General features: G+C 37.4%; 1 protein-coding gene across 1 annotated transcript in view; it reads right to left on the reverse strand.

Annotated features, from left to right (window-relative positions):
* Positions 1–20,707, reverse strand: part of GALNT2 (polypeptide N-acetylgalactosaminyltransferase 2) — a 55,556-nt gene that overhangs the window by 9,367 nt on the left and 25,482 nt on the right. Inside the window, exons 8-12 of the mRNA XM_026844576.1 lie at positions 15,502–15,589; positions 11,609–11,696; positions 10,953–11,056; positions 4,219–4,345; positions 103–195 (exon numbers count right to left, since the gene is read on the reverse strand). Of these exons, the coding sequence (XP_026700377.1) occupies positions 103–195; positions 4,219–4,345; positions 10,953–11,056; positions 11,609–11,696; positions 15,502–15,589 (500 nt within the window). The remainder of the gene's footprint in view (positions 1–102; positions 196–4,218; positions 4,346–10,952; positions 11,057–11,608; positions 11,697–15,501; positions 15,590–20,707) is intronic.

Genomic DNA, 20,707 nt, shown 5'->3' on the forward strand with positions numbered 1-20,707 from the left:
CTATATTTTAAAGAGAACACATGAGGGCTAGCACTGCTTTCACCTCAGAAGGTACTCTCACAAAGAATAAATAAATAGGGCAAAGAAGCACTTGTGACTTACTTGCCATAAGGTACATTCCTGGCTGAAGGCACTGCTGCATAATAGAAATTTTTATATTCATCCATCCAGACTTCTGCTGCCCTGCGTGTATTTCTAAGGACAATCATGAAACACACAGGTTATTTTCTCTAGCTGCAAGTAAACCATGTCATCTATCTTTGGGTTTATTTTAATCCTTCCTAGATAGTCAGCTGCCTCAAGCCAGGCAGAAGATTCCCTATTAAAGACCCAAGTAATAGAAAACCATCAGAGAGTAACATAACTGAAATCAATTCATTGAGAATGGAATTTATGTCTTTTCCACTCTCATCACTGCTTCAGGTTTTTATGCAGAATTTAATACACTTCGTGGAGCACACTCTGCAAAGTTCACAGAAGTTGTTAGGTTGTTTGGGGTTTTTTTATAAGAATAACTTGACATAAGCCAAAATCAGTGAATGTTCACCTGGACAAGCAAGCTAATTGGAAACATAAAAATCTCAACAATTGGCAGTATTTAATAATGTCTTTTACCTTTCTGAAAATAGATATGCTAACATAGGCAAGATATATTTTCAGTCTTCATTCTATTCCTACCAACAGAGCACTCAAAGTTCCAAAAAGACATAAGCTGTCATGACATTTAAGGCTATGAACTAAGCAGGTCTGCTGTAGCTGAGGTAACAGAGAAGAACCAGTAATTAGAAAATGTTTTTAATGCTTTAAAATTCAAGAGAGATTAATTGTTGCAATAAGCGTGAAAAACACTAACCCAAATTCTTTACTTCCAATCAAACTAAATCCAATCTAACTAAAATTCCTGTATTTATGTAACTGATGTCTTTAAATCTCCTTTTGGACTGCAAGAGGGTAATGTGTTTTTCCATCCCCTGGCTTCCATGTAAATCTCATTTACTTCTATTGTTTGTAATTTTATGCTTAGAAAATTAAGTCTTATTTCACTTGCAACTGCCATGCTCTGAAGCTTACATTTGGCAGTAAGTTCATCTGAAACAACTGGAGTAAACTCAATCAGCAATAGCTTCTTCAATATGATTTTCCAATTCAAAAGACAAAAAATAGTCAGGATAAAGTGAGTTATTCTTGCAGGTCACTGAGAAGGATGGATGTTGGGAAGAAAAGTCACGAGACAGATCCCAATCATTTTTTTGTTTGAGGACTGATTTTTTGTAAAGTTTCCTTTAAATTTTTGTAAGCAAAATTGCATTCAATCCAAACTAGAGAGGTATTTCAGTTTATCTTCACTTACAGTCTCTCAGGCCTGTGTGAGTGTCAGCCAGCCACTCAACACCTGCCCCTGTTGCTTGCTCAGCAAAATCAGTTTGGCTGCCCACAAACCAAACAGATTTTGGTGGTGGGAGAGGAGCTATTGCAGTTTGCCAGGGTTTAATGTATCCAAAGACACTTTCAAGTCTAGAATGAATGCCTGCATCACACTTCCCCCTACTCATGAACAATTCAGTCTTAAGGTGACACAAATACAGAAACTGCGTAGATACCAAGAACTGTCTAAACTAGTATGACCCCAAAGGCGGCAGGGTACTGAGGAACACAGCGTGGGGTGCACTCAGCACTTAATGCTGAGCAACAGTTAATGAAACCTAGCACCAAGTGACTGGAGGTAGCTTTGCACGGAGCTGACTGGGGTTTGCAAGGTTTATTAGCTCCTCTGAAGGGTGTATTAAGGCAGTGCATACTGGTCTAACAAATCCCACAAGGCACAAGCTGTATCTGCCCACACCAGATAGCCAGATGTGGTCTCCCTTCTCATGAAACAGGACTCCCAGTCTCTCATCCAGAATCACTAATTTGTTTTGGCTGCCAAAAGACAGTGCACACTGACTAGTCAGCTAAAAATAGGATGCTTACCCAGAGCACTCCAGAACAAATGGCATGGTTAAGGGACAAATGATGGTGTAAGCCAGCCAGTCCCAACTGCAACACCAGCACAGATTCCACGCCCCAAGTTTCTTGTCACCATGGTCCTACACATATCTGATATCAGTATTACAAGGGTATCTTAGTACCCTAGGTTTCTTGTTCTCTCCTTGCTAAAAATTGATTTTTAAGGCATTCTGTTATATTGGTTTGACATCCAAGAAAGCTGACTGAAGAAGAAACCTTCAAATATACAGCAACTTGTCAGCCCTGTTTTTAAGTGATATGCAACTTTTCTAGGCCAATTCAAAACTATTTCCAATGAAACAAAGAACTTTAATGGTATTTCAGAATTTGAGGCAGCTGGACAGCTAAGAACACAGGTAATAAACCACTTGCAGAGAAAGGTAGATCTGGAAAGGGATGTAAATACCCAAGACACTGGTTTACAGGCTTCAGCTGTACTCACTACTCAGGTACATGTGGGATCTCTTTTCAAAGTCATTTTGAACACAGGTGACTGGAAAACACAACTTTAAAAAATACCTGTCTTGGTAATTATTGGGACATTTAAGTATTCAAATCACAATGATGATTTGACACCACACAAAATCCAAAAGCTTTAATCCCAGTATAAATGCAGAATCTTCAACCCCTGATAATACGATGCATTTCTGCTGTCTGCTGTACCCTTACATGCATACAGCTGCACCTTTTTCCTACTTTTCAGTTGAGCCATGTTTAAGTACCTTTTATATCACAGGAAAAGCAGCATCTTGGCAACAGCCCAAAGATGGAAAAGCTGCAGAGGAGTGGGATAACTGCACACTTTATGTATTTATTTATTTTTATTAACCATGCTTCTTGTTATGACATTGTCATTTTAAAATCTAATGTGAAACTAAAACAGTTGCATCCTAAGCCTACATAATACGGTCTAATTGATAGATCTTTCTACCTTCCTGATATACAGCATAAATACTGGAATAGAGATGTGATGTATTAAGAGAAGATATTTCATTGCTAGCTTTTGTTTTCCCATAAGTACTATTATTCATTTTTACTGTAGCATAAAATAGAGATTTTAAAGAACAGGGGACCAGAAGAATCCCTACTATAACTACTGGAAGAAACAGGACAGCGACTTTATTTAAGCAGACTTTTCAACTCATTGGAATCATCTTTGTGGCATAACCAGCATGGAAAAGAAAATTTACATCCTAAGGAGGTTCCTCAATCTAAGGTGAAACACAAATCCAAATATATCAGCAGCTTCGAACATTCTTACAAATTTAAGTACATCTGTGCTCTCTATGTTGCTTCATGTTAAACAGAGTTTGGGCTTCATATCCCTTCAAGGATAAACAATTTTATTTGCAGCTCTTAACATAAAGAGCCTTTAGCTGAGACTTGTATGTCTACTGCATCAAGTCCAATTCTCCAAACAAAAACCTACAGCAATTCTTCATAGCTACAACTGATAAAGCCCTGGTCAAAACATCCACTATACACACTCACACAATACCTTCATCCACATTACTTAAACACTGTGAACATGAATCAGAATTGCTGTTCTCATTCTACAGAGGAGAAACTGAGGAAACAGCTCAGTATTGCTGCTACATGTTGTATCAACAGCAAAATTAACAGGCATATTAATCTAAGCCCTTAATACTGCAGTTTCTTAGGTCTATAGGAAAAGCATTTTTAAACATAGCACAGGAAAGGCAAATATGATATAGAATGAAGTTGCCAAGGGATTGGCACAAATGCCAGAATCAGTCTACATAATCACTTGCATATCACATAGTAATCATCTATTAACAAAAAGCAAGCAAAACATATACATAACTTAGTGTATTTTGGCTCTTAGTGGATGATTAAACCATTTCTATAAAATGAAGATTTATGAGATGGTTCTGAAAAGAAAGCCATCTTTAAAACCAAATAAACACAGAGTTCTCAAAACTGATAGAATGTCAAGCTAAGCATTTCCTTTTTTTCTAGATTCTCAGGCTATGTCTACTAGACGTTTCCCTTTGTCAACTCTCAGGTTCTTTTCACAATCTGTGTAGTTGCCTCGAAGTAATTAATTTCCTTTTAATTAATATTTTTCCATGGTAGATAACATTGCAAATATTTCTAAAGAAGAAAACCCTTAAAATGAAATTACTGCCACCTGCTGATCATCTGAAGAAATCCAAAACATTGCTATTTAGCTCAAGACTTAACAGTTACCTTGCAAACACAGTACCACTCCCACCAGGAAATGTGTATGGATGCTGTTTGCGGAATACATGACCCACTCTGCTGCAAGGGATGATTTCTAGGCTCCCACCACATTGCCAAACTCTGAATGAGATCTCTGAAATAAAAACATTAAAGGCCAACATCACAAAATACTGCAATTCTATAGTATACTATTTACAGAGAATGCTTTTAGTGATTATTGCTGAGAAGATCAATAAGGTGGTTTTCTGAGAAACTCTAGGATAAACAAAGGCATATCTGAGCATTTATATTCTCCAAACTCAGGAGAAATAATCATATTAACTTGGAAGCAAACCTATATGTCTTCTCTTACCTGAGATTACCAACATTCCTCAAATTCATAAACCATGTTGCAATTTGCCAGAGTAAGTTAGGTCTGTATGTACTATTACTGTGTTTTATCTAAAGGGTACGCAACAGTAGACACACTTAGATAAATTAATGATCTAGCTTATATTAAAATTTTTCAGCTAAAGGTGGAATAACACAGTGGACAAAAATCAAGGCATGATGAAACAATCAGTAGTTTCAAGCTGCTAACTTATTACAGCAAATAAACAAACACTACCAAGCACTGGCCATGGAAGGAGTTATATCAAGTCAATCTTGATTTGAAGACAGACTAAATAAAGATGTAATTTCTGTAAACTGAAGGTTATGGACGGTACACTTCTAAGCCAATCTAGTGAGGTAGCGAGGACAAGAATGTCTAGAAATATCTATACACCTTTCTCAACTTTGACCTTTGACAGCAGAACTCACCTAGTGCTTACAGGGAACTTTTCCTCATTCATTTGAAATAAGTGATGAAAGAGGGGTCCTTCCATAGCACTGTTTCAATTTTGATGATTCCCCAGTCACCAAGTGGTACCCCAATTTCAAGCCTCCTCACAGTAATTCAGTGTCTTTCCAGATTTAAAAAAATAAAAGTAAAAAACCCCAAGCATCTCTAATCATCTCTAATTTAAAGTCAGTATGTCATAAAGTAGACACTAAGTGCCATTCCTTCCACCAGACGCCTTCCTCCCACATACACAAAGTAATAAAAATAACATTACATCAAAAATTAAATTGGGGGGGAAAAATCCCCAAAGGTTAGAGAGCACATCTTCTTGATGGTCTGTTTTGTTCAGCGAAAAAGGGAAAAAGAAGGTACTGTGATTTCAACTGTTGACAGTGCAAGTTAACTACCTTTCTTCTGAATGGTCTTTACTTTTACAAGGATCATTTCCTATTTGTTTTACTTCAGTGATAAATTCTTTTGCACTAGGGCAAATTATGCACATTCATGAATCCTAGACAAGAAACATAGATAGATCATCCTCCAAAAATATTAATGACAATATTGTCTTTGCCAGTCACTTATAATCTTGATTTTCCAGTTGAATTATCATGGGACAATAAACAAAAGCAATTTTTAAAGCAACTGAAGATGACATTCTCTCCATACATTTTTCAAAGCACTGACTTCAGTCTTATACCTCTTATTTTGAGCTTAGAATAAAAATTTAAAAATGAGAATCACAGTGAATGACTGGTCACTGCTTCTATTAAACAAGTTAGTAACAAAAGCACTTCTATGTCTCTAGCAGAATAAATTACACCTAAATAGAAGACTTTACTTCCCCATATCTAGCTCAAATTTGGTACCATACTGCTCAAATTGTGAAAGCAGAGGAGTAGAAGCTTTCTTCTACCACTTTGAAGCATTATTTATGAAGTTCTGTTAAAAAGTTCATACAGTTATTAGCCCAACACAAGAGGATGCTGCACTCAGTGAGAAGAGCCTAGTGAAGAAGACAGCTAGATCTGATCAAAGATAAATGCTTTTTCATTAAACAAACAAGTGCAGACTAAATGTTTGAAATTTAGTATTAGACTTATTTAAGTATTAGGAAACAGACTCTTCTGAAATGAGGTAAAGTGAGATTCTGTTAAAAATAAAGGTCAATGAAGTATGCCTACAGCTCTTTCTTTTAAAAATTACTCATTTGAAGGTTCAATCCAAAAAAAGTCACTCCGTCCATGAAGGCGTTGAAAAAGTATTTTTGTTTTAAAAGTAATTTAGAAATATCTTGTGTCAACTTTTTTCATTATTCATAGCTTCCTCTACTGTGTACACCAATTTGATTAATTCTCCCTCCATAAATTCCCAGAAATGTAAACCTACATATATGCTTTCTGGCACCTTAGATTCTGAAGAATCTCAAAAAAAAATTGAAAATTATTAAAAGTAACTATAGGAAAGAAAGCAAAGGACTAGTACAGAGGGAGAAGCAAACTGATTCTTACTTGCACCAACATGGCTTTTCAAGCCTGCATGGAGTTTTAAAGAAAAAGGAATGTACAGCAACTAAAACTTAACCCCACAAACTCCCTTAAGACATCTTTTTTGCCATATTCAAACCGTGGGAGAAGAAATGCTACTGTTGTAACAATTTCAGTGGACACAGCTTTTCATTAAAAGGCATAAATGGCATGTCAAACATTCTGCAGTTGCATGAAATGTTGTTAGACCTCACAGTAACAAATTCGCTCTTTTTATTGTGGTGTGTCATCGATATAGAAGACAGAGAATGTCTCACTTGCACCTTGATTTTAGCAAAATTATTAAGAAAAACCTAGGTTTTCAAATCGGACCCAGGTAAACCTCCTAAAGGTCCATCCAGGTCTCCAGCATACTACAATCATCCTATGCTTATCAAAAAGCATTGTAAAGATTCTGGGAATTAGAGTTTACAAATTCAAGACAAGACTGAACAAACCTTGATCCACGTTTTATACAGGAAGCACATGTTATCAGTCACATTAAGCAACAATCTGAAAATGCGCTGTATCTTCATGGTAAGAGCTGTCTCTTCGTTTAGGCAAAATACCGCAGGCTCATCTTGAAATTTGTAACAATTATGCCAACGTGACCAAAATCTCATATAAAAACTGCTCTGTACACACTTAAAGGAAAAATGCTAAGTTTTATAAAGCATAAATATAATGTGTAGAATTACTTTGCAAGTCCATCTAGCAGGTTATTTGCATGTAACAATCTAGCAGGTTATTTGAATGTAACATCAAACTGCTGATCCAGAGATGCACTCGATGAGCATTCATGTTGAAGTTTAAGCTGCACATCACGGATTTCTGATATCTGGTGCATGTGTCATTTATTGCCAATTGAATCACATGCCAAGTGATTTTTACTTGTCTTCAGTTAGTCTAGTAGCCGTCTGCTGTACTGACTGACTTTGCCATTTCAGGAAACAGAGAAAAGGCACCCCAAAGTTTCCATCTCCTCCATCCATTGGAGGAGGATGCAGCAGGCACAACATAAACAGCTTTTTGGATGCAGCCTTCCTGCATTGAGTGAGGAGCCGTTGCTTATGTCCTTTCCTGCTATCAAGGCCTCAATTACCAAAACATAAAAGCAGCTGCTAAATTTTCAGAAAAAACTCAAGTCACTCAAGTACATGCTTGCAGTTAATCAAATTAGCTCTATGGGCAAAAGAGATTTTCAGAGAGAATGTGAGTATTGCTGTAGTAAGTGTATCCAATTACTTTCCAGGACTTTTAAAAAATGAAAAATTGTGATATTCATATTGATACAATTTAGCAATATACTGCCAAAATAATGAGAAAATAGAAACACAGAAAATAACTGTTCAAAATACATAAGAAGTTTCTTTGAGTATTGCATAGGAAGGTCAGAGACTGGACTGTAAGGATGCCTCTTCCAGCCTTTAAGTTTCTTACAGGAGTGTTAAACATTTGGTTACCATATCTCCTTACCTAGTGAGCTGCATACAGCAGACATTTCCTTGCAGGCCAAGCATATGCTCAATGCATATGCATATTTCAGTAACTCAAAATACTCATCGGTTTTTACAAGTTCAAGCTATTTTAGGATTTTGCAGCTAGCATGTTGTGCTGGGTTTGTGTGGCGGGGTTTTTCGTAGCATGGGAGAGGTCTACAGCAATGACTCCCTGTGAGAAGCTTCTTGAAAGCTCCTCCCCGGCTTCAAGTTGGACCCACCTCTGGCCAAGGCCGAGACAATTAGCGATGGTATCCATACTTCTGGGATAATGTATTTAAGAAAGTGAACCTGAGAGGGGGTTGGGACTTGTGAGGAGGAGTTATGAGAAGGACACCTACGAGGTCAGTGGAAGGAAGGAGGAGGAGGAAGTGAGGGAGGTGCATCGGAGCACAGAGCCCCCCTGTATCCTGTGGCAAGATGCCAGGGCTGCTCCCCCTTGCCACTAATGGAGGTCACCAAGGAGCAGAGGTCACCTGCAGCCTGCTGAGGACCCCACCCTTGGAACAGCCAGCTATGCCCAAAGAAGGTCAGGACTCTGAGGGAAGAAAGCGACCCTGCTGTCATAGGTTAGTGCTGGGAAGACTGCAACACACGGGGATGACCCACACTGGAGCAGCACGGGAATGGCTGCAGCCGGTGGGAGGACCTCACACTGAAGAAAGTTCATGGAGGACTACTGAGTGAGAGAGTAGCCACGTGGAACAGGGGGAAGAATGCAGAAGAGTGCTTTTCCCCTCTGTGGAGGAAAAAGCAGCAAACTGACTGCAACCCCCGCCACCTGCACTGTTGGGGGAAGGAGGTAGGGACACCAGAAACAAAACTGAGCCCAGGAAGAAGGGAGGGGAGGGAGGAGCTGTTTTTAAGAGGTGATAACACTTCTCACTGTCCCATTCTGTCTGTTAGGTTTTTTTTGTTGTTGTGTTTTGAATTAAAGTGATGTTCCTTATTTCTTCCTGTAACGAGTCTGTCTTTTGCCCATGACTGCAATGGATGAGTCATACCTCTCTATCCTTATCTTGATTCGTGAGCCTTTTGATTAATTTTATCCTTCCCAGTGTTGATGGGGAAGAAGTGAGTGAATGGCTGGGTGGTGCTCAGTTGCCCTCTGGGCTCAAACCCTGACACAAACCCTCGTCCTAAAAACCATGCTACTTAAAATGTCCAAGATATATTTCTACCCTAAAAAACTAAACTAAGGACAGAGTGGAAGCCTTGAGAAGTTGTAGAGTTCTGTTCATCGCAAATCTTTTTTCTTTTAATACAAGCATACTAATCTTAACTGGAAAAAAACTTTTACAATACTGTAATGCAAAGAATTAAAAACAAAACAAAACAAAAACAAACTACTAAAGCCAGCCCTAACCACCAGGTCAAAGAAAAAATGGCTAAAGCGCAAGTTGTCCCAGCCCTTCCTCTTCCCTAAATCCCATTCACTTAGACATCTGAAAATAACAAATTACAACAAAGATGCCTTCTCAACCTTAACTATCTTATAGGGCTAAAGTAGGGGTATAAACTTAAACTTACTAAGTTTAAAAATACTATACTGCCTGGCATCTAATGTTAAGAAATAGATTATTCTTCAGTCAGCTAAGTTTTAATTGATTTCTTAAGGTGTATGTAATAACATTAAACTTGTGAATTCCTGGTGTTCTACTTTTCATGATTAAATTTTAACATAATCTTAAAACATGCGTTAAATTGCCAGCATTTAAACGTTATTGTATTTTAATCAATAGCTTTAGATGAGGATGTAATTTTCAAATAAGATGGCATTTTTGAAATCAACTTCCATTACAAAAAAATGTCACTGCTTAATGAACAAATACTCATGTTATATCATATTTAGCATGTAATTCCTACCTTGTCGTAATTCTCTCATTGAAATAAACCTTTTGGATTTTGCCAATAATGCATCTGAAGTTTTGAAGTGCTAAGGCTTGGAGAATGGACGCAATCCAGAGTTGATCTATAGATGAATACTGTGTATTTCAAAACTGGTAACCATTGTGCCAACAGGTATTATACTAAGTTATAATAAGCCACCTATCCTGATGTAAAAGGTGGAAGTGTTAAAGCCTATGCAACAGGCCCTGAACTGAAACTGTTAACCCGGAATGTAATCCTTAATGAAATATGCATGGAGGATGTAGCTACCTTGAATGTATCTTTCCCTTCCTTTGCATGTGAATAGAACAACAGAGTCATGGAGGCAGGTGTCTGTCCCCAAGACCTGATGTGAGACCTTGCGCATAATCCCATCAGATAAACAGAGAAGCTGCTTTAGCTTCTTCCTTGAGCCCTGGCCAGGCTCTGGGAGGAACCTAATGTGAGACTGAAACCAGGTATTTTCGCTTAAAACAAAGGTAACAGCTACTCTGGCTTGCTGATTTTTAGTAGATAAGGCTGGATCTGCTCACAGCAACTTTGGAAGCCTCACCCATGGGTGGACGCACCGCGTAGGATTTCCCACTTGTGGGGAAAGGTTCTCCAAATCCTTGCTGTAACCGGGGATCCCCGGCCACTGTGGATCTGGATGATGGTAAAGTGTGCAAGTGGTGATGTATCTTTTCTTAAGCACTATTATCTCTCTCAGGTGGTAATGATTTGATGCGCTACCCTGTATCTTCCTATTTAAGTGCACTATTCTGCCTTTTCTTCCTTTATGTTATCTGTATTATTCTGTAATATTATTAAGTTGTTTCTAGTAGAATACACCTGCTCTTTTCATTCTGGTGTCTGAGTTTAACTGGTAACCCTAATCAGCAAAACAAGTTTTAACTCTGGTTTTAACCCTCTTTGCACAAAATCTGGAAGATGATGACTCTGACAGTAAAGGCACAGATGAAATGTGCTTGCTTTCAAGACTGTAGAGGTAAATAACATACATACCTAAGTTTTCTCCACCCCAAACATCCATCATCATGTCGTACTTCCCTAGTTCTTCAAAATAGGATTTGTCCATCACAAATAACCCACCAGCTATCATGGGTGTCCTAAACAGACAAGAAAAATTACATTAAATACTTACAGAACCATGAACTGAGAAGTAACTATTATTTGCATCTCAAGGTTAATACCTCCTTGAAAAAATTTACAATGCTTTCGAATACAACTAATTTTGCATCTATTGCTTCAAATGTCTGCATATGTTTCTACCACATATATAGTGCTATGATCACCTTCTGAGGTGGTTTCCAAATTTCCATTTGGCTCACAAGTTCCTTATGTAAAGGGCATGGAGTTATGTCAGCAGTAAAACATTAAAACTGATGCTGTAATTTTTAGTCCTCAAAACATACCAACTTTAAACAAAGTGACATCTCCTTTTTGTTAAGGGTAAATAATCCACTAGTGTGCTTTAAAGCATTATTTTAAGTACAGTTTATTTCTAAAAGTCTCAAAATGCTACATAAATATGAATGACATTTCAATATTAATGAAAGCTATAATGAAAATCCCCTTTCAGACTCAGAGAAGATGATTTCTAACTTTGTTTAGTTGCAAACTACATTCTATTAGAGGGAGAAGTGGTGGTATAGACATACTTTATGGGAGCAACTGGATTTCCTTGTCGTGCTCTTCTTTGCTCTGGTGTCATGTAATCCCACTTGAACACCAGGTTCCAATCAAAGCCTTCAAGAAGAAAATATTAGAGTAGGATGTTAAAAAGACTGGTCATCAATCAACTTGTAGTAATATAATGTTGACTGAAAACACAGGGAACTGTAATTTAAATTAAGAATTTAAACTTGTACAAACTTCTGGGTAGAAAAAGTACAAGTAAGATTCCAGATGAATGGTAAAGAAGTTGACAGGACAATAAAAAAAAAGTAATCTCAGACACACAATAATTTCTCTTGTGCCATCTATTACACAAGTAAGAAACAGTCAACAAGTGACAAAGCAAAAGTCTTATATATGAATCCAATGTCTCACATCAAATAGAACACCATATAAAGATCTTCCAGCCATTACAATGCTCCCAGTCGTCTTTACTGTACAGTCTTATCCATCAGGTATTTATGTTTACTCAGGGTTTATGCAGTACTCTTGGTGCTCCTCTATCAGCATGGGCTGTCTATCATGAAGGTCACAACAGGATAAGTAGCTCCTACTTAGCATATTAACATTCATTTAACTTCCTGCTTTCCCACCGCACGCTTCTAAGTGCATCATTTCTTTAAACCCAAGGTGCTAGAGCACCAAAATCTTATTTCCCTTATGTAGGTACACGTATATGTGTACACACAGCGACAGCTGGTCTGGTGCTTCTGTGACTTAAGTACAGAAAAACATAAAGCTCACTAGAATAGACAAGACCAATAGGTCACCTACAGCAGCTTTCTACTTGACAACCATTTGAACCACCTCCTTTAAGCAATGACACACAGGTGGTATAAGACAAACTTCCTGTAGGAAACATTGTTGTAACAGTTGAGCTGGGTTATGCCCATAAATATAAACATCTACTAAAATCTACACAAGGTCCATAGCCCTCTTCCAGTACACCTAGCAAATGAGCCTTACACAGACTGCCTGCTGCCAAACACATTTAGATTCTATGAGGTCATGTAACGAATGATTTCCAGATTTCTGGTGAACAGATGTCAACAGTTTTCTTTCTCCAGCATAAAGATAAAGCAATTACTTTGTAGGGAAGTGGGGAAAAAGCTAAGGTAAACAGACAACAATTACAGTCCTACAAACTGACTGTCTGTATCTTTAAACATGCATAGTAATGATTGATGTGGAGACTTGAGAACTAAACAGTTTTCATTTAAACTCCTAAGATACTTATCATGCACACACACCAAATACAGAAATTATCCTGAACAGTCTTCACAGCATGCATGCCAACTGTTTCTCTCCATATTTGAGTATTTCATGAAGTGTTGCACTGTAAAAATGAAAGACCATTTAACTACTCCAAAACTCCAAGTAGCAAACAGTAAAATGGCTACGATCTATAGTACTGCAAAACCTCTAGCATGAAAAGTAAAATGAGCTGCAATATTTCCATGCAGTTAAAAAGTCACGTTCCATCATACATACCCAGCAAAATTACTTGCATCTGGGAGAACTTGAAAAAAATCTACTGCTTTCCGGCAGAAGCAGTAGAGATAGAGTTACGTATACTCCAGTGAACACAAGGGGTCTCTTTTGGAACACAGCACTCTTACAAACTCCAAACAAGTGTATAAATTGTCTACCCATAAAAACTGGTTTTCTGTCTCCATTTTCACTGACTCTGGGAAAAATCTGCACTCAATGAGATAGTATCAGTAACTCTGTAAAAGGAGTATTTTTAAACACAAGCGCATATCCAATATGAAATTCTATCCAGTGAAAACTGCATCATATGCATACTCTAAATTATTACATCTCAGTTAACTACAGTTTATTCCAGTAATTAAAGTGTTTCTCAGGGCAGCATAAACACTTTTGCAAATCCCCCCTCAAATAAAAACCCTTGTAACATGAAGTGCATGGCTTTAGTATTGGCCAGACTTTGGAATTATTTCAGCCCTGTCCACTTTGAAAAGTCTGTAGCATTTGAAAGGTTGCTTGTCTTGGGTGATTATGTCCTTTCAAAAGAGACCAGGCACAAATGCTGTCCCAGCTGTCTCAAGTCTCCACGCTTCAGTCACAGAGATACTGTATCTAAGGTTGAAAGCATAGTTTGGTTTCCATGTTTAGAGCTGACCCCATGGTGAAAGTGTCCCATGATGCCAAATGCTGTAGTGTCTCTAACATGGTAATCTGTCCTCTGGGAACTGAAAAGAAATATATTATTCATGTTTTCATCAGACTCCCAAATAGCTTTAAACACTGGTATGTGCAAAATTTCTATTGTTAACATTAAAAAAAAAAACCAACCAAAGACAGCTTCTCACTCCTCAGTCCAGAAGCACTTAAAGAGGGGAAAAAAAAAAAAAATCTGTTTCTATTGTGTACAAGAGGAGAAAATTGAGCACTAGAAAGTGAATTTAAAAAAAAAAAAAGCAACTAAGAAACTTAGTTCCAAAGATGAAGAATGAGAAGCAGTAACAAGTGAAATGATCTCTCAATCTTCATCCACTTCACTTGGGAACAATTAAAGAGCATGAACCCCGCAGAAACCAATCTAAGGTTTCAATGAAAGAATTCCTCCTCCTGTTGCAGACAACAATAAAAGCCACATAATGGTATAGAGATTTCCATACTTGAGGTATAATGAATAGATTGGGTAAAAGCCTTAAGGATTTAATAAAGCTGGTGCACAGATAATAGCACAGAAGTATACATTAGCATACTGTGAATATATGCACTGTATGTGTTCCTTCAAAATGTTAATTAAAAGGATACAGAACCTCTCACCTCCAGACCACTGATGAACATGAGGCATATGCACCATTATGAAAATATTGCTTTTATTTTAGTATACTGGAACAGTGCTTGGTGGCCAGTTAGAGACTAGTTACTGAAAGAACAGGCTTGAAATAGTTTTTTCCTTCCTCACTCAAGAAAGTCCATTCAGAAAAAGTTGAAACACTTTGGGAACAGCACTGCAAAATTTCTATATCATGGGTCATCCTATATCTAAACAGTTCTCTTTCCAGGGTTGTAGCAATAATTATTAAAAAAAAAAAAGCGAGGGGGCAGGCAGTGAGCAGCTATTTTAAATGCTAGATTCTTGCTAATAGTGACAAAAAGATTTAAAAACTTGTAATAAGGATTTTAGTGTGTGAATGCTTTCCCCCTCTTTGGAAAGGAGAAGAGAGTATTTCATTTATTTATTTTTGAGGCGCTTCACAAGTCTTCTTACTATTTGCTGTCAACAGTTTACACTAGCTAGACACAGTGAAACTGTAATACTTCTAAACTTAATCTAACAGGAAATTTTGTAACAGTACAGATATAAACACTACAAATTTTCATGGCTGCATGTTACTCTCTTCACAATTGGAGATCATGGCTAACAAAAACATTTATTTTTTAAAAACACATTCCAAAGTTTTCTGCTTATTCAGAAGAGTTTAATTTTTTAAGCAAAATGGCATCTTGTAAGAAAACTCATAGGCACTGCATTGCTGATGGGCTTCTAAGCTAGTGAGCAATTAAAGCCTGTCTTATCTAAAAAGAGAACGATAAGCTCTGGTCTTAAGCTGCTTCTGACACATTTACACAGGCCTACAAACATTGGAGTGAGTCTTGCACATTGGTAAAAGGCAGCACAAACTTGTAAGAATTAGTATAATTAAGATGAACTGTTTTAAAGCAGAAGACAATAAGGCCAATTAAAATCCAAGCCTAAAAGCAAGTGACCTACAGAACTTAAAGCTGGATATATGAAAGGGAAGAACAGTATGTTAACTGCCCATTCCGCAACTGCAGTGATTATGAGCTTTGATTCTTGATGCCTTTTTCTGAAAATCTGTATTCCAGTACAGGTACATACCGCCTTTTAAATCAGCTGACGCCCCCACGTACTGGAAGTTGTCCATATTAATTACATCAATAATAGGAGACACAACTCTGGTCTTGTCCTAAAATAAATATTAGAAAGTAATATTGAAATAATGAAATCAATATAGAGAGACTCAGGTAGGATGAGATGTTGAACAGTTCAGCAGGATTTCATTAGCACCTCTCCCCCAGTTCTCCCCCTACTTCAACTTACAGCTCCGAATAGCAAGTGCTATAAATAGCATTGCTCAGCACTGCTTCAGAAAGCAGAAACCACACTATATAGCTGGGAATCCTCTTTCTATTCTAGGCTACTTATATTCAAGTAATCCCCCTCTTCTGACTTGCTCTTGAAGAAGGCAGCAAACACGTAGTTCCAAAGGTAGCTGAGCAAACAGTACTTCCTTTCTTACTTTTAAAACCAGCTCAAAGAAAAGCATCAAGGCAATTCATACTTTCCACAGCAAATGTCTAGCCACACATTGTACTACGGTCATATTACTTCAACCTTTAAGGAACACTTAGGCCTTTCTGCAATTGGAAGAGTCCTAGGTTAATGCTAACCCATTTCACACTAGAAGAATTACACTCCCCAAACAGATACTTAGATCGGAAAGAGACACTAAAAACACTTCAAACTAACGAATGCTATTAATCTCCAGCGGCCAAGATTCCAAGATACCACATTCCTCTGTCCAACCATGGTCTCATACTACTCTGAGCAACATTAATTACCTCAGCTAATATTTTTGTCAAAATCTTTCCAATACTTCCACATGCATCATCCAGTAGGATCACAAGACCTAGAAAAAATCACAGTACTCTAGAAAAGAAAACCCCAACTCATCTAATATTAGAAATGCAATATCTGCAGCATCATGGTTAAGCCAGTTTGTCTCCATGACTGACTGACTGGGGAGGGGGGGAAAATTACATTTACACACTGAAGTATAACTTCTATGGTAGTCTGATGGAACATTTTGCTTGAGTTCAAAATAAAAGTTTGAGTTCCACAATTTAACATCGTTCAGAGAGCACAGATAACTTCAGAACAGTGTATCACTGAATCTGTGAATATAAAAAAATGTTTTGGCCAAACAGGAGATATTTTGGTAACTCCGTTACAGAGAAACGGTTCTCATGGTTAAAAAAAAAACACATACCAACGTAAGTATCTCCATTTTAAGAATTTATTTCATAAGTACACCTTTGAACAACAATACGTATATTCTAAACACTGGTTCAGCAATGCATTCCCCTTGCTAATCAGTATTATTACACAGAACAGGTTGGAACCAAAGCAGTACAAGAATAGCTTGAGTTCATAATGAGACTTAACAGCAACTCTCTTAGACAAATGCTTTGCTTTATCCAATAAGGACATTAAACACTCATTTTCATTTATTGAATTTTAACTAGTCAATCTGTGCTGATTATAATAAGACCTAATTACATAGTTGGCATTTACTAGGTCATTCTGCTTGATTGAGCAAAAGGTCACTAGCTTCTGTATCAGCCAAAAAGAGTGAACCCAAGAGAATCCAAGCTGAAGACTAAGCTAAAAGCTGAAGACTCAGTATTGATTTCTACATTCCTTTTAAGTATCACTGCAGTTGTACCACCTGGGCCAAATATCTACTTTTATGAGGGATGTAATACAACATCTAATCAGGTCTGCTACTAATAATTAGCTTGATCTAAACACTGTGTTTCTGTGGCTTCCTACTCTAATAAAGCACCTCAGATGCATCCATGACCTTATTTTAGGCATTCTATATACAGTAACAGAATTAGGAAAATCCTTTAAAAAAAGACTGATGAGAGAAGATATTGAGCCTATCAAGTTATTCACAATATACCCATCAGCATGAAATACAAAAGTAAAACTGGCCCTTCCTTCCTTTCTTTCCTTAGCTGAAACTGAGACAGCTTATACATCTATGCTCGTCTCTAAAAGCCTTTTCTGACAAAGATTTGCTTTCTCTCAAATGGCTCTACTTTGTACAACTGAACCTGACAGTAAAAGTTGCCCAAGCTATCAGGTGTCACATCAGGTAGAGCTTCAGTTAGGCTTCAACTTACCTCTACCATGCTGAGTAAGCAAGTAACACTCTGCCTCTACGCTTTCGGGATTTCATCAGGCTTTTACTGCTGTCTGATTAGTCTTACCAATATCAGTGTGACACCACACTAACAGCACTTGCTGCAATTAACATATTATTTAAAACAACTTACAGTTTTTTCTTCAACAGACAAATACCCAGGTTGTGAGTATTCAGTTCAATGTACAACCCCCACGTTGTTGGCTTGGAAACATGCTGTTCCTTCCAGGATTTGAAATTATGGATTCGCTCAGCAGAAAAGCAGACAAAAGACTTGCACATTCTTAAGGTGATGCTTTGCAGGGCACTACAGAGTTATTAATGCAGAGCTTGTGGGTCTCCAAAGTACAGGGAGCTCATTCACTTTAAAACTTAAAAAGCACTTTCACTTTCACTTAAAAAGCAGCTGCTCCCTTTAAACTATCCTAAAGCAAGATACTTATTTATCCATAGTGTGATTAAAGAAGAAATCTTTCTAAAGTGTTGACACCATAACTTATGATGGAACACACAATTGGAAAACCTTGTGCTTCTTGGTGAGGACAATGGAAAGAAATAGCCTGTGAATACTGCAATTTTCTAGTGCCTGGAAATTTGCAGCAGCAGACTATTTCATCTTAATATTTCATAAGGAAGTTATGTGTGCTCTAGAGAGTTAGACTATTATATATTATTCTCATAAACAACCAGAAATTATCCTCGAGATTCTGAATATATTGCTTCCCCCCCGCCTCCAAAATCTCAAGACACTTCAAAGATTAAGCCTAACAGCACTCTTAAGATAAAATATAAATATTTTCCTTTCAGCACTGTGCCATTTAAAAGTTGATTCATTCAGGGTCACAAAAATCTGAGACAGATATGAAAGAGAAATCCACATCTCATTTCTTAGTTCTTTCTTCCTTCTAAGATCTTTGTTTATAAATACCTTCCTAAAAATGATATAGGATTTACAGCTATGGCATGAAAACAGATTAGTTTCGTGCTGCATAAGAATCTTTCAATTTTTTTTTTCTCACATCTATTTCTCATTTTATTAAGAGTAGAATGTCAGTGATTAGAAATCTGAAATGGAGAGAGCCAAGTACACAAATGTTCATGAAATAGCTAGTAGTTACCAATGTTTTCAAGATTGCATATACTTACTACTACGTTGACATTTTTGGGGAATCAAAGGGTTAACCTCCACTGTCTCCTCCTCTAATCTCCCCTAATGTACACAGAAAAATGTCTAGAGGGCATAAAATGTAGCCTTAGGAAATCAGACAGAAAAACATTCTCCAGGAGGGAGTGAAGAGAAAGAAGATACACCAGCTCCAGGTTACACAGGCATCTGTACACATTCTGAGCTCGAAAATACTCTGCACATATGCTACTTCCACTTTAACCCTTTGCTCAAATTGCTATAGAAACATCCTTAGCAGTGTCAGACCCTTCTAGGAATGCTAAAGCATGATCAATAGACAAAGATACTCTAACCAGGAACCCAACTCAAAGAGAACTATGGGATGGATCCTCCTTCAACTGAAGAGGAGAGCTTGATGTCTCAGGTGTTTCTAACACAAATAAGATGTCAGGGACACAGCTTTCTAAAGTGGTTACAGCACATCAGATAGAGTATTGCAGAACTGATTCAATTCAGATTGTTTCTTGGAAGGTATAAATTTTTATATGTAACACACACAACTAATCCCCCCAAACTCTGAAAGAATTAAATGCCAAGTGGGCAATTCTGGAACAAAAGGAAAAAAGAAAAACCCCACACTTTCTACCACATATAGAATAGGTGCAGCAGCACATCACAAAATAAATGCATAGTAACCCTGACCTGAAAAAGTCACCCTTGAGGCCAGAGCAGTAATGAGTTCATGTCTATTTAGCTTTTTGTCACTGAGATTATGAAGAAAATTATGCCAACTGACATCAAGTAACATATCATCCTCACTGTCAGCAAAATCAATCCATTTAAAATAACAAATATCATATATTATACCTAAGAACTATCCATGCCTTAATTATTTGAACAAGCAGAAAGTTTAGAAGCTACTTTATCAATCCCCATACCTGTTGGTTGGGAATCATCCCAGATGAAAGTAAACTGGAATTCCACATCAATTATTAACAGTACATCAAGCTTTTAAGAATGGAAAACTGTATTCATACAGCTGAAAAATATTCAATGGCACACATGATTAGTGTGTATCATGATGACAATTGTCAGGAGCAAGTTTTGAAGGATCTAATAATTCACGTGCTGCTAAAAAGTAGCTGCTGCACAACACAAAATACGCACCAGTTTATCCCACCAAATATACCATACATTATGATGGATCTTCACAAAATTGTCATCAATTTACTAAGAGGTTTTACATTCTGATATGATGAAAAGGTAACACTTTTTCATATCCCATATCAGTTTTAGAAAGGTAAATGAGTATGCCCTGGAAATCATAGACAAGAAAAAGGATAAGTGACAGAACAGCTCTCTTACTAAAAAGCAGGGCTTTGATGACCAAAACTACTATTTCTCTGCTGATTCCTTGAACAGATAGATGCTTCAAACCATGTGCACAAAAAGGTCTCAAGAGTTCCCACATCCTAGAATCCATCAGTGTTTTAGCTGCAAACATTCTCCACTACCTTTTGAGATATATTTAATGCCTTCACATTTATTTTCCTAGTTCATAGTTATAGAGAAACAACCCCAACCCTTCTAAGGCTGCAACACTTTACACTGGCACAAATATACAAGGAAATGCTATGTTACTCATGCTCAAGGGTTTTGTAGGCTCTAGGTACTTTAATAGTGTCCAGGTTTGACCTCATTATATATATATCTACTCCCAAATAGGATTTTAACTGCTCATATGTCGTGGTGAACTTAGAGTATTTTTGGAATACACAGTAAATATGATGGGCCAAGGCTGACTGTATGAGGTTCAGCAAGGCTCAGTGTCATATCCTGCACTTGGATCAAAGATCAAAACCACCCCATGCAATGCTGCAGGCTTGGGGAAGAGTGGCTGGAAAGCTGCCTGACAGAAAAGGATCTGGGATGTTGATCTTCAGTCACCTGAATGTGAGCCAGCACTGTGT

Source organism: Athene cunicularia, assembly GCF_003259725.1.
Source record: "Athene cunicularia isolate RWA chromosome 3 unlocalized genomic scaffold, athCun1 chr3_part1, whole genome shotgun sequence".
In the NCBI taxonomy this organism is placed as follows: Eukaryota; Metazoa; Chordata; class Aves; order Strigiformes; family Strigidae; genus Athene; species Athene cunicularia.